Below are 15,153 nucleotides of genomic sequence, written 5' to 3'. Positions count from 1 at the left end.
GCACACAAGGCAGCTGCTCTGTTTCTGTAGCCTGGGAAAACCTTGAGATGTTTAAAAGGGTTCTTTTTGGTTTTGTTTTCTAAGGATTCAAGGTTTTGGAATTTTTTTTTTTTTAAATATGTAGCTAATGTCAGAGGAGTCATCCCATGCAGCCTGGCTTACAGATTTCATCATTGCCTTTTCTTCAGTCCCTCTGTTTAACAGTCAGCTGCTGAATCTTGTCTTTCAGATGTAGCTTTTAGTTGGCTGAATCACTTCTTCCTTAACTGATCTGTCGTTTCACAGGCTGTCTCTTCAGGAAAATAAAGGAGTAGGCTGCTGGGGTACAATGAGGTTTCTGTGGTTTTGGTAGGATTATCCATTACAGTCTGTATTGACTACAGCATATTATTACTCCACATCTTGAATACAATTAGTGTAGACCCTTAGCTATCAAAGAGTAAACTATTATAAAACATATGCATCAGAGGAACCTCCTGTTTGCTACTCCTACATTTGATGCCTTGTTTTCTGACAGTACATATTCTTTCCTGCAAATTGTGTAGAAATTGATCCTCATTATAAACTGGTATTAGTTTGGTGGTAGCAAAAGCGTATGAATGTGTCTAATGTGTCACTCAACAAGCTTGCCGTTTACTTTCTGGAAGGTAAGAAAGGAACAGCTACTGTACCCTAGAACACTGTCTGTCTTCACATTTTCAATTTTCTTAATTTCTCTCTGCAGAGAGGACACTAAATAGCTCTGAAAGCTGTGCAGCCTCCTTACCAGAACATAGATAAAAACACTTTTTCCTTTCTGCTGAACTCGCTAGTCTAGATCAGAGTATATTGTTCTTTTCATGGTTAGATAAAAATATTTTTCTGATACAGAGTTGAGAAATGTTTTCTTGGGTTTTTTTTAAGCTCATGCTTCCTTCATCAACCTATAATCTGTCTGGTCTACCATTACCTGTGATTGGACAGGATGTTTCTCATGCAAAGCTGCAGTTATGATAGTAGCTTTTGTAAAGAGGGATATCGAACTTTGCTACACATGTGTTGATCAGTAATTTTATTTTCTAGAAATCTAAGTATGTTTTTAATTCCTGGTAAACTTCTGATAATAGATTGGAGGAATATATCTTGCCACCTATCTGGCAGAGAAGGTGTTAAGTAAGTACAACATAAATTGTACACCAGGACCATCTTTTTTTCCCCAGACTGTTTATTCTTCCTGGCCCCTGCATGGCATAATTGGATGTTCTTTGTACTTACATCCAAAACATTGTTCTTAACCTTTGTGCAATAATTTGTTTCTGGAAGCATAGGTTACCATGCCTGTATTTGTAGGGGTTACATCATGGGTTGGGGAATGGTGAATTAGTAATGCTGGAGTATTGGAAGCTGTATGTCTGCTCTCTAATATGCTCTTTTTTTTTTCTAATTTCTTTAAAATTAGATTTGTGACTTTGGACTGGCTCGTGTTGCAGATCCAGATCATGATCACACAGGATTCTTGACAGAATACGTGGCCACGCGTTGGTACAGGGCTCCTGAAATCATGCTGAATTCTAAGGTAGGAACCATAGTGCACTGCTGCGGTGCTTCAGTTGCTGGGGGTTCAGTTGTGAGCAGTGATTTTGCTCCCCCCACCCCTCGGTGTTTTTAGGATCAGAATGCTTGTACAGTCTTGAGGAAATGAGGTAATGGATTTGCAGTACAGCTACTGGCTTGCGATACATTTGTGATTCCAGATACTATTATTGGATGCTACAACTGAGTAAACATGTGCATGAGCTTCCATGTGTCCAGTTCCTTGGCAATCATGAGCCTTCTTTCCATCAAATGCTCTTCCACAGAGCGGGACAGAAGTATTAACAACGAGAGTATTTTACTACTGCCTTCATCAAGGCTTGCAAATGTTGCCTTAATATTATCTTGATTTAGGTTTAGAACGTATAACGAGGGTGAATCGGATTCTGAAGGCATGTGATCTTTGTTGTGTGTCAATCTTAATTGCATTCCCATGGTTTTACTGAAGTAATTCTTTTGTTTTTTTTAATACTTGGAATTATTCTCATGTTCTTCTGCGCTGTTTTAAGGTGTGTCCAGTCCCTGTATGGTGTGAGTAACGGGTATCCTTCATAACCTCTGCATTAGTTTCTACAGCCATATGTTTGACCACAAAATAGCTGTGACATCTGTGTCTGCATTTTATATTCCTCAAAGACTTTGTTGTTTCTCTGGGATTATTACTTCATTGGTTGTTGGGTTTGATTTATGTGGCAATAGTGTGTCTAATGTGCTTCTAGAAAACAGTCATCTGACCAAGCCAGGGGGTGTTTTCCCAGCTTCTTGTGTTTTAAACTTACATTGAGGCCATAAACATAGGGCAACTTAACCTTATTTCTGGATATCCACCTACATTTATCAGCAGCTTTTACAAGAAAATATTTTGTGTGTTTCTTAAGAGATGGTCACCTTACAATTTTCCGGGCCTGTAGCCTGATTCCTTTCAGAATTACAGTGCCTTGAAAACAAATGCTGGAGTGCTCACGCCCCGAGAAGCGGGTGCCCAGGTGGCTGTGGGTTCAGCGAAGCTCTTAGCTGTTGTTGGAAGCTCCCAGCTGACGGGAGGGGGAGTGGTGGGCAGCGGGCTGTGGGAGAACAAGGCAAGGGAGATCATGGGGCCAGGCGTTCTTGAGCTGAACTTGCCCATGTGTTGCCCAGGCACTAGTGAACTGGTCTGTTTCTGAATAAAAGCCTTTGCTTATGGGTAACACAGGTTATCCCTACACATGAAAATATGGCCGTTTGGTCCCTTCTTCTTTTATCCCAGTTGCTGCTGTTGGCCTTCTCACACCATCTTTGCTACTTACCTGTTGTGTTTTACAAGTGAGCTCACCAACAATCTGTTTTGCCCCTTTCACCCCTCTCCTGAAGGCTTCTTACGTGGTATTTAGATCCTATTAGGAAAAAGAGTGGCTTTTTTAAATGTGTTTAGCATCCTGTTAGGAGCTATAGAATTAAGAACAGTTTATTTCCAAAATTTGTCAGTTTAAATTTGCTATAAAATTAGGGAGGCTCAAAAATTTGCACTTGGTAATACGTTTAGTTAAACTTTAAACTTTAGTTTAAATCCTTTTGGAAAAGCGTATCTTGCGTGCCTCAGTTCTTGATACATCTTCTGATGCAGTTCTTAATTATTTCATTCTGTACAAAAAAATCAAACAGCATGAACAAGCATGACTCATTTGAAAAAAAAAAAGGATTTATTTGCGTGCACTTTCACAGTTTACTGAAGTAACATGTTGCTGCAATTATGCAAAAATTTCTTTGACAAAAATGTGTTTTTGGTTTACTCGCAGGGTTACACCAAGTCTATTGACATCTGGTCAGTAGGCTGTATTCTGGCAGAGATGCTCTCCAACAGACCTATCTTTCCAGGAAAACACTACCTTGACCAACTTAACCATATCCTTGGTAAGCTCTGTAGAAAAGTAGCATTTCCACATCCATTGGTCTCTCTCCATCTTTTCTACCAGCTAGACTGGTCTTGGTCACTCGGTTCTCTTGGTCAATGTATAATGTATGGATCTCTGGTGTATCATAAAGTGCAGTACTGTTTGTATTTGCTTTTTTTAGGTATACTTGGATCCCCTTCCCAAGAAGATTTGAATTGTATAATAAATTTAAAGGCCAGAAACTACTTGCTCTCCCTACCACACAAAAATAAGGTACCATGGAACAGGCTGTTTCCCAATGCTGACCCCAAAGGTATTTTAAACTCTATTACACTGTATCAGAAAGTAATGGCAGGATGGGATTTTTAAACCACCATAAGAATTTATCTTTATCTGTATTGGAAATAGAACATGAAGGTCCCTTAAAAAAACAGTATAAATCTAATATAAACTCATAAACCAGCAAAAACCCTTCATAACTAGCTTATCTTTTTAAAGCCATTTTTAGTAACTCTAAGATTGTGTTGTGGTGTTTGATCTTTAACTTACATGTAAAACATAAATCCTGACTCTTGTTATTGTCTTTGACAGCATGATACATTACTCAAGTACTGAACATAGGTGTTGGATTTTGACATAGGCATCAAACAAATCTTGAACTTTGTTTCTAAAATCAGATATGAAATAGCTGCTTATTGCTGAACTCAGTGTAGTTTGTGGAGACCGCATGTCAGTTCTAGATCAAACAGGATAATATCAATCAAAGTCTGGGTCCTTTGGCAGTATGAAAGGTTAAAATTTAATAGGTTAAAAAATTCAGTTATGATAAGCGGAGCAGGGAATGTCATAATTGTGGCCTTTCTTAACGAGGCTTTAGTAAAGGGTAAATATGATCTTGTTTTTCTAGATAGCTATTAACTTGCCTTTTAGATTCCACTTCATACATTTCAAGGGTGGTTGTATTCACAGTACAGTACTCTTTTACCTGCTCTGACACAATTCATAAGTCACTTTGTTTCTAAACTGATATGATAATTTACTCTTAGTGAATATGATCAGGTACTGAAGTACCATGTAAAAGCTGATTTCTGCAGATGGAACTGCGCAGAGCTGATTATCCTTATCGTTCAGAGAAACAGCAGTGATTTTTTCTGCTTTTATGATAATGCTCATCAGTGTGAGAATTTTTACCGTGGGCTTCTGACAGCTCAAACTGTAGCAATGCTGATAGCTGCTAGAGGAACATGCTGTTTGCATGACTTCTGCAACACCTTTTCATCTAGATCTTCGGAGTAGCTTTGACAGAGCAGTGTTTCAAGGAGCTGTTTGCCAATCATTTCCGTAAAAAACACTGTGCACAACATGCTTTAGCATAGAGCAAGCATGTGAGTTTCCAGTGTTGAGAAAACCACATCAAAATATTTAATGTTAATTGCTGTGCAAGTTTACAGCTTTTTCAAGCTGCCATTGAATGTAGTGGTAAAGTTCTGTCTCCTTCTGCAATGCCTGGTATGCGTCTCATCCTGATGCAAAGCTACAACTACTTTGCTGCAGTGGGAAGCTTCTTTTTAAGTTCTGTCTCATAAATGATGTGGTGAGGAGAAGAAATGGAATGGAACTTAGGATACTGCAGGTACTATAATCATTCTGTTTTCTTTTCTTGGAAAAGGAAATTGTGTTACGATCAAAGTAGATGAACAATTGCAGTAACTCTGACTTGTAACATTTGTCCAAAATTTCATCAGACCTCACTCTCTGTCTTACTGGATCTTCAAGCTCTCTATGGATTCCTTACGAGTGGTCTTCAACAGATGTTACCTGAGTCTCTTGAATACGAACAGATTTGCATCTTAGCTGGAGAGTATCTCCTGGGCTGCTAGTTATGCTAGAATAGCTCACTCTATCTAGAACTCCTAATGATTTCTGGATGACATTTTCATCAGTAAACGGCCAAGTTTTCTTTTCAGAATAAGAACATACTCTTGATTACTTATTTCAGAAAAGGTCTCTCTCGGTTTGGATTTTTGGCACAAAAATGCAAAGCATCTGTTTGAGTGAAGAAAAAGCCTGATCTATTACATTTCTGCTGTAGTTAGAAACAGATTGTACCATAGGGTTCTATGCATTTCTTCCCTCAACATTCGTTCTGATGCTAAAGAGCCTTTGACTGGGCATACACCTCCATGAGATCAGAGGCAACTGTAACCAAGGAGTGCCGGTAAGATGGGCAGGTGAAGAGACGCTGCTCAAGCTACAAGAACCAATCTGCTGCTGCTGTTACTGCTACTACAGCTGGGGAGTTCCAGTTGTAAATTGAAAGATGCACTGCCCTAAGTTTTGTGCTGGTTTTCTGTGTAATACCAGTGTTTGTAACACTTTTGTACTTTGGAGTGTGTATTAAACTCTTGCTCACTTTTTTTTTCCTCTTAGCACTTGATTTGTTGGATAAAATGTTGACCTTTAATCCTCATAAGCGGATTGAAGTGGAGCAAGCTTTAGCCCATCCATATCTGGAGCAGTATTACGATCCAAGTGATGAGGTAAAGACATTGTTAAAAGGCAAATGTTGATCAAATGGTGTAACAGGTTATTTTCTTCATTAGTTTAAGGGCGTTGTTTCTACTGCTCTAATGAAGTTGAAGAATTAATTGCATCATTTTACCAAAAGTTTGTATTTCTTGTTCTAGTTCAATGTTTTGGAGGCGGAACACAATACATAGGTGCTAAGGTGCACTCTCCTGAAAATGGAACTTCTCATCTTACTGTGGTCTTGTTTCATAAATTCTGAGATAAAGAAGGAGAATAACGGAGTTTGCTGTCAGATTATGCATTTAACCCCTCACTTCCCCCCCAATCTGAACTCGCTGTAGTTTATTATACAGCTCTAATGAGATTTCAGATTACTTCTGGTGAAGAACTAGGGGAGGAGGAAATAAGCTAGTTATTCTTCAGGGACAGATATGTTTATTCTGAGAAATACAAAAGTTTCCAATAATTTTTCTTCAGGTAGATGTGAAGTTATGAGCCTTTAACAAATATTTTAACTTATGCTTTAGATTTGAGTAGCTACTTACTATGGTTTGAAAAAAAATTGGAAGGCTCATATATAAAGCACACAAAGGACTAATAGAATGCGTTCTTCCTGGAGGACTGCACGGCAGTAGATATTTTTAAGTCCATTTTCAGATTTTTTTTCCCCATATAAGGACTACATGAAATTCCACACAACAACAATATTTTAAAAAGTAATAATGTTTCTTTGTATTGTTAAGCCCGTAGCTGAAGCACCCTTCAAGTTTGATATGGAGTTGGATGACTTGCCGAAGGAAAAGCTGAAAGAACTGATTTTTGAGGAAACTGCTAGATTCCAGCCAGGATATCGATCTTAAATTGTGCATAGGTAAAGTCACAGTGGTACAAAACCACTTGGGCAGGGGGAAGAGGGGAAGAATTTTGTAGCTTTGTGAAATGTAGAACTTCCCTACTAGCTGGTAAACAATGGTGGGTTTGCCTACAACACTGAATGTCTGTGGGGAATCCAGGCAATTATCCGAGATGTTCACCTAGTTTTTAGGTTGCATTTAAGGAATAAGAATTAAAATTGAATAGTGCTTATCGGAATAAAAGCTATGGTAACACTTTGAAATGCAAATTTTATTAAAAAAACCCAAACCAAACATTTTAGACTGTTTTGCCGTATGGCTTCAATTGCTTTTTTTAAAAAACTCTTCCTTAAATGTAATGTGCAGAGGAGAAATCTCTTACATTATTTTTAAGGGGGGGGACGGACCAACCATGAAGATTCAGTGCAATTTAACTTCAGTTTTAAGTACCTCTGAAGTAGTGTGAATAAATAAGAATAAACATCTAAATATTCATAAATGTATTATGATTAATCTTCCTAATCTTTTGGAGATTTAAAATTTTTATTTAAAATGTAATGTACTGATATTCACTGTCTCTGACTTTATCTTTTTGTTTGTTGTAAATCAGTGAACTCAACTGGTCTTCATATACCACAAGGCTTGCAGGTCTCAGTAGTTTCATACAAAATTGGTCAAATACTGACTTGAATAATTTTTGTAATACTTGTCCAACTTCCGTGATACTATAGTTTAAAGTATCAAAATTTTGTGACTGGAAAAGAAAAACAAACCAAAGAAGACAGCCTAATCTCAATTGCCTGTTTTATGGTCTTTAAAGTAGTTTCTGTGCTGTTCTCCAGCAGCAGCAGCATTCTACAATTCCCTTTTTTTGTTGGCAGTTCCAGCAGAAAGGTTAAGTTTTGAGCCAGTGAACTTCCTCACTGCAAGAAATCCATGGCTCTGATAGCAGAGTGCAGAAGCTTTGTTGCTTTGCTATAAGCAATAATTCTTCTGCACTAAAAGTGGGATTTCAGTTTTTGCATTGCATATACCCCCAGTTTTTTATTTAATGATTTATTTGTAGGAAAGATTAAAAAAAATGGTTGAGGAAACTTTTGAAAATACAGTTTTTACTTAAATAGGGTAACTTTTATTGCCACAGGCTTGAATAATCAAATGTATAGAAGTTCACAAATGAAGTAATTTGGATCTTTAGAAATACTGTATATTGCTTATCTAAGCTTATTAGCTGACATTTGAAACTGTTTTAATAATTAAAAGTTAGGTAAATCCCATTCAGACAGCTGGCTCTTATTAGCTGGGTATTGCCAATAGAATTAGACCTGGGACGCAGTAACGTGTGCAGCGCTGTCCGTGTTTCCTAAAGCTAACTCTGTACAAGAGGCACTAGCAGTACCTGTGCACACTCTGGAAGAAAAGGACATAAATGTTTAGGAGTAAGATGAAATCTGTTACTAACAGGCTGTAGTATCGAGGAAGGGAGAGCAGGTAGCTAACATTGTGGTAAATCGCAGTTTATGGTCTCTCCTGCTTGCCTCTTTGCCCAGACAGTACTTACCTCCGTTGTATTAGGGATAAAGGGATTAAGGTAAAGATATAGGTGATCTGGTGCTAATGGAAATTTTTGCTAAAGAGGTTACCTTTTAAATGCTACTATGAAAAGATTATTTGGCTGACGTGATACTGAAATTTAAATATTGTACTCAGCTTGGTAGTGATATGCTGGTAATCTGTCCTAGTCATTTGTTGTTAGAATCATTAGCTATTCCACATCGCAACATTTTAAACATAAGTAGTTGACATCGTCGTGAGGGCCAGTCCCAAGGAGCTGGCTTAAAATGGACAGTATTGGTCTCTTCCTGGGCATTTCTACTCCCTCTACACCCCCCTCCCCAGATAGCTCTTCTCAGTGTGTTTATTTCTTGAGATTCAAAACTTCCCCTTAGACTCTAGTTTTTGGAATTGAGAAGCAGTGTGAAAACAGATTCTCCAGATAACCAAATAATGTACCTCATTCGTTAGTTATGATTAATCTTCCTAATCTTTTGAATATTGAAAATTTTTATTTAAAATTTAATGTACTGACATTCACTGTCTCTGACTATTTTTTTTAGCATATATTGGTACTGCTGTCTCTGACTCATGGTAAACATAGTGTATATAAAGCATAGCAGTAGGAAAGTATGCTTGTCTTAGAAGGTGATGTTAAAACTGTCTTCACTGAAATATCTCTCTGCTCTTTTTTGTAGGACAAGGACTTAAAGGACTGGGCATGCTCAAACGTTGCTGTTCCTCTTCCCAGTCCTTTATTGTTGGTCATGTCTTGTGGCCTCTCTCAGCTTATCCACTAACTCCTTTGAGCCATTCAGGAGGGCAGTTCCTGGTAGTTTTGGCTTTTCATGCTTTCAATGAATCTTTTAAGCCTGAAGAATTGTAATTGACACTCCTATGCGTAATGCCCATTGTTGACCTGTTGCAGTACTGTACTGTAAGTGCACCTACTGCTGGCCGTATTTTAACTGCTTGCTTTCTGGTTTGAAAGATGCAGTGGTTCCTTTCACTCCTGGATCGAGATCCAAGAAGATAATTCATTAACCTGTAAGACGTTTACACCATGAACTATGATTTTCTGACTTTACTGAAGTCGCTGGCATTTTTTTTTTAGAAAAGCTACTATTCAGGGCACTTTAAGTCAGTGACATCCCAGATTTTTTTTGCACTTCCTTTTTGAATAGAAATGGTTAGCATCCAGTGGAGTTTATACCATTATGCTATGGATTACAGCATAAGTCGTGTTCATGTTAATCTTGCTTATGCACTTGTTTGGGTGTCCTGTGCTGTACATACAGGTATTCTATACAGCGTAAGAGCCACATAGGAACCCAGCTTAACTGAATTCATCTAAGAACCATTTTTTCCATGTATTGACAAAATTTGTACCTTTTCTCCCTGCCTTTTCTAAAAGAGATCATTTAAAGTTTAACCATGTTGGAGGCATAGTACTTCCAAAGTTCATACCATGTAGTAGTGTTTATAAGACTTGTGCAAAGAGAATGAGTGGCAGCTCGCCAACTTATATTTACTCACCGTGTGGTGGAAGATTAACAAAGAACATAATGGCATGATGACCTAATGGTGAATGCTTTTCTCTGTGGAAGGCATCCCTATGTGATGGCAAGCGAGAAACCAAAATACAATGTTAATAAACTCAGTCTACATACTGCATACCAATGAAATGCTTCAAATGAGGACTGATAGTTTTTACATTTGAATCTAATCACTGACATTCATAATTCTTGCAGAGAGGAACACTGCATCTTTAAATGAGAAAGTTTGATTTTACTTTTGCTCCTACAGCATGTCAGCATCTCAAGTTCATTTCTTGCAACCTACACTATGGTGATTTGTAATCAAGCCTCCATGAGCTCGTGACATGAAGTACTGTTCTGTTGTCAAGTACTATCAAACTTTTCTGATAATGCTGAGTTAGGACAACCAAACAAAGCTAGCACTAAATAATGTTTAAAATTGTATACCTTTTAATGATCTTTTCAAGTATTTGTTACTGAAATTGTATAATGTGGAGTTTACTAGGTGTTATGTTCCAGTGCAGTGCCTCCTTTTCTTTCCCCACTGCTCTCTGTGGTGAGAAATTTGCCTTGTTTAAAATAATTACTGTGCCCTCGCATGACTGTTAAAGCTTTCTGTGCAAAGATGATTGTCTAAGTGCCACATGCCTATGATTGAGAAGAAAAATAATCTATTGTTACCTCTGAGTTGTGTTCAACTGAAATGCTATTCAACAAATAACTTAGGAAAAATAGTTCTATTTTTAGCTTTTCATATCTCTGCTGTCTTTTTCTCATTTTATTTTGGCAGCAGTGAAGAATGGATTGTATAAAGACTGCTTGCTAATATGAACAAAATGCACTTGTAATTCCTGGAAATAAATCTAAATCTTATATCTTCACATTAACATTAAGAATTAGTTTTTGATTTCCTCTTGGGTAATGTGTTTGAATGGAAATCAGGTTCAATTGCTACTGTAGTATGTAAGGATGCTTGCTGGTTAATAACTCCAGGCTTCCTCCTACCATTTAGTCTGCTCTTCAAAGAAATTTAGAAAGCCATTAACTTAGACTTCAATAGATAAGGGTGCTTACAAGATTCCATTTCAAAATTTTCTTTTTCCTATAGTTTTAGTCTGCCAAAACTAATTTTTAATAAGCAGGGGTTCATCATTAAAGAGCATTTTCTATTAGGAAATTCCTGTGGTACATAAATCTCTGTTGCGGGGAACATATTAGGAGCATTGTCGGGACACTGCACAAGTGATTATTGAATTGTGGTATGGAACCTATGCTAAAAACATTTCAATAGAAATATGCACTTGACTGTTGTTCTACCAGTGTAGAAATTTCTCTTGACATTTCTACACATCTTTACCAAAACGCTTTTCTCACTCAGTTTTGAAAAACTGAAATACTTCTAGAATCTCTGCTACTCGTATGACCATCATTACTACAGGAATTACTTTTGGCATGGTTGGAAAGACGACTGTTACTGAAATTAGTTTGTAACACCTCAGTTTTAAGTTGTTAAGGAAGAACTTTGGCAGCTTACTTCATCCTTCTCTTTACAGTTTGTTTTGTTTTTTTTTTTTTTTTAATATTTTCTGTAATTTTGGATTTCTGGGGAAGGGGAGACGTACCCTGACATTCTGTTTCTCCATGACAAGCCGAGGGTTTGCTTTACCTAACATCTGGTGCTTTCAGGCTTTCTTCCTTATCTGTTCTTGCTTAATCCAGTTGGCACCCATCAGTACCGGTAACCACACTCATCAATCTTTTCCTGAATTCAGTGACCATTTTGGGGTTGAATTTATTGATGCGTCAAATGCAGAAGCTTTTTTTTTTTTTTTTTTTGTCAGATTTTGAAAATAGTTTAAAAGAAGGTGCCTATAACAACACTGTGTTAGGTCAGTTATTTCATCATTTTACTTTTTTTTTTTCTTTATGTAGTTTTTATATTTTAGAGTGGAGAATGGCAACTCTTAATTGAAGTAACATGCATATTTCATGGTAAAGATGTTTTGGGAGTAAGGAATGTAAACAGTTCACTGTCAAAAACATTCCAACCTTACAGCTGAAGAAAAATATGCAAACACAAAATTCTCATGGATGCTTTGGCAAATAAGCCTCTTACTCTGCTGTCCTGACTGTCACCAGACTCTTCCTCGTCAATATCGCACGTTATATCAAATCTGAAGTGTACAACACACTACACAGGCTGAGCGGTGTGGTGCACTAGGAGCTTTCAGGAGTAGCAGTGATGATGTAACTCAGCAGTGGCCTAATGAAACCCAAGGAGTTGAGTGTGGTTTTCCTTTCAGAATGAGAAAAAGAAAAACCTGTTGTTGCTGCCCACTGTAATATGCTATGATATATTTATACCATGTCGAAGTTGTTTGCTGAGCAACTGTGCTATAGATTTAAACTTTATTAATATATATTTGCTTATGTTAGTGTAGTTTATATAGTCCTTGGTTATTGATAAATTTATTGTGTTGTTACAGCACAGTGATATGGTATAAATATAGGTCTATACATACACACCATATACTCATGAATTTGGTCCCTTGCATAGTACTTTTATATTTGTACAGCAATGTCTTCAAGCAATCCCAGATTTTAGGGGAAATATTTTTGTAAATGCTGTGGTTTAAAAAAAAAAATAAATCCACACAATCCTTTTACTAAGTTTTAAATACATTTGTGGTTCAAAATGGTTTAGTTGACAATTAAAATTAAGACACTAAATTAGTGAAAAGTGCACATTAGTAAAGTGAAGCTTACAATGGTTTTTGTAGCATGTGCTGTGATCAAACTAAGTGAAACATTGGAGGAAATGTCAAAGTTGGACTACCTTTGTATATCTAGAACAAATTTCTAAAGGTTGCAGCTGGTTTACTTACTATTGTTGCCTTTTCTTGTGTTGTATCAGTGTAGAGCACTCTTAAAATACTCAAACTGCTTTGTCTTTGCTTTGTACTGTTGGTGCCTTCTTAGTCATGTACCCCACAAGTCCTGCATAGCTAATTTAGTTAATGGTAAGTTTAAAATAAAAAAGCAAAGGAAGATTTTATAAAAAAATAATTAATAAATCATTTTCTGTATGTTCTTATTCATTGTAACAATTAAACGTTTATATTGTGACAGATTTGTGATTTGGTTAATCTGTATAGATCAATTGTAAGTAGCAAAGGTTTATATTTCGTCTTATTCTTTTGATGTTGTAAACGTATGTGATTTTCTTTTTTAAATCAGGTAACTTAATGTTCTGTTTTGTTTTTGGCATCTGAATCTTGTAAAAACAAAATCATTAAATTGTGTCCCTGTATTACCAAATCAGCATAGTACTGTGCATATATAGAATGACTGGAATTTTGCTTTAAAATGCACTGTTTTATAAACCGTAAATACACTGCTGTGTATTACATTAGCTTATCTAAAAAACATGAGTGTCACTTGAACGCTGCAGTAGTGAGTAGCCTACATCTAATATTTGTAAATACTCAAATGTGTTTGTTCCACTGTATGAATATACGAGCTTGAAATTAAATTAGGGAAGCCATCCAAAAACACAGGTGAAGTTTCTTAGTGACAGGCAGAAATGTTTTATGTTTAGTGCAAGAAAGTTACGAAATCATCACTATTTTGAGCTATTGAGCACAGAGTAACGCAAATAGATTCCAGTGTATCTGATGATTCACAGGCTTTTTTGACACTCTTTATATTGATATTCATATACCCATTACCTTGTTCCCATTAAGTCTTGAAAATAATTACTGGAGCGATCCTTAGAGACAAAAATGTGTTTTCATTTTACTACAAAAAGATTCTTCTTGGGCCAAGGATTTGAAATGTGTGATTTCTGGGAGCAGTGCACATAAGCTTACATCACTGTAATGGGCTTTTAATGATTTTTATTTTTTTTTTAAGACTAAAATCAGACAGTGCCAAAGAACTGAACTCTTAAAAGGTGTAGTTGGATAATGGCTGCTAGAAATTTGAATTAATAGGAGAACAGAAAATGCAACCTGAAACTAAAGAGAGCTTAGCTGTAGTAGACAGGTCTGTAACAACTCTGAGAATTGGCTTATTAACTCATCTCTTCATCCCCTCTTTGGCTTTCACAGCAGAGTACTTAATTTTTTTTTCCCCAGAATATTACAGAATTTAATTTTTGCTGTAGGTGGGTTTATGTGTGTTATTACTTTTTAGCTGACTGTAGCTGCCTCCCGCTTGCTTTGTTCCCTCGAGCTGTATTCACAGTAGCATGTACTTCAGTGTGTTACCTCAAGGTGTGACTACGCTGCAGCTTGTCTCAGCAGAGGTTTTGGCAAGCTGCTGATTGACTTAACACTCTTGTAATCCTTGTTTAAGTAGGATTAGTTTGAAATGTGTGTATTTCCTGTGTTTCACCAGAACTGGACACTGATCCTGTCTATCTGTAAGCTTCAAGTATAATGGACTCTTAAACTCTCCAAGGCTGTAGAGATGGGTGCTTGGGTTTGGGTGCAGTTCTGTGGTTTGTGTGGGATGCTCTGTTTCAGTGAGAGCCCCCTGGATGCTCCTGGAGCTGAGCTGCCAGTCCTGGGGGAGGTGGTGCACTCATGAAGGCTTGTGAGGAACTTGAATATCCCCATCCCTGGAGATACTCGAGGTCAGGCTTGATGAGGCCCTGAGCAATCTGCTCTAGTAAAGATGTCCCTGCTCACTGCAGGGGTGTTGGACTAGAAGACCTTTGAAGGTCCCTTCCAAACCAATACATTCTATGATTCTAACTACTTTTGAGTACAAGCCCTGTTTATTGGAAGAGATACTAGTGTAGGTTTGATGGCATCAAGCTTTGTAGAGCTCTGACCCCAGGACTTTCTCTGCAGACCAAAGATGCCAGCTCCTGTGTTGCACACATTTTGTTTTCAGTTATTCTTTCTACTAAATTGCACATACGTAACACCTGACAAGCTTATAAAAAAACCAAACCAAAACAACATTTAAGGCATTTAGAAGACTTGGAAACATCATGGCATCAACACATGCCATGTCTCTTGATGGGTATCTTTTTACTGCACATGAAACTCTTCATATCTTCAGAAGAGTTCTAGAGCTTGAACTCTGGTTCCAAAGGTAACTAGAGGTGCTAGAGGTGGCCAGTGTTCACATCTCCCATCAGAAATGTGGCCCATGCAGGCGGTATTTGTGTGAAGGCTAATCTTGGAAGTCAGATAAGAGGATTGTTCTGTAACTCCTCTGTCTTTC

General features: G+C 37.3%; 1 protein-coding gene across 1 annotated transcript; it reads left to right on the top strand.

Annotated features, from left to right (window-relative positions):
* The first annotated feature begins 599 nt into the window (after nucleotides 1–599).
* MAPK1 (mitogen-activated protein kinase 1) lies at nucleotides 600–12,020 on the top strand. Its single transcript, XM_010171841.2, has 7 exons — nucleotides 600–647; nucleotides 1,439–1,555; nucleotides 3,348–3,462; nucleotides 3,625–3,756; nucleotides 5,874–5,983; nucleotides 6,716–6,843; nucleotides 9,079–12,020. Exons 1-6 carry the CDS (start codon nucleotides 600–602, stop codon nucleotides 6,830–6,832), a joined length of 639 nt encoding a protein of 212 aa, XP_010170143.2. The 3' UTR covers nucleotides 6,833–6,843; nucleotides 9,079–12,020.
* Nucleotides 12,021–15,153: the final 3,133 nt, after the last annotated feature.

This window comes from Antrostomus carolinensis, unplaced genomic scaffold, assembly GCF_000700745.2.
Source record: "Antrostomus carolinensis isolate BGI_N321 unplaced genomic scaffold, ASM70074v2 scaffold32757, whole genome shotgun sequence".
NCBI classification, from domain to species: Eukaryota; Metazoa; Chordata; class Aves; order Caprimulgiformes; family Caprimulgidae; genus Antrostomus; species Antrostomus carolinensis.
This window is presented reverse-complemented; position numbering and strand designations above follow the sequence as displayed.

Bases quoted from the DNA above. Each gene is read 5' to 3' on its own strand.
- MAPK1 (XM_010171841.2), top strand. From the start codon at position 600: ATGTGTCTAATGTGTCACTCAACAAGCTTGCCGTTTACTTTCTGGAAG. The intron at 648-1,438 runs GTAAGAAAGGAA...CTTTAAAATTAG, and splicing joins TGCCGTTTACTTTCTGGAAG to ATTTGTGACTTTGGACTGGC. The intron at 5,984-6,715 runs GTAAAGACATTG...TGTATTGTTAAG, and splicing joins ATTACGATCCAAGTGATGAG to CCCGTAGCTGAAGCACCCTT.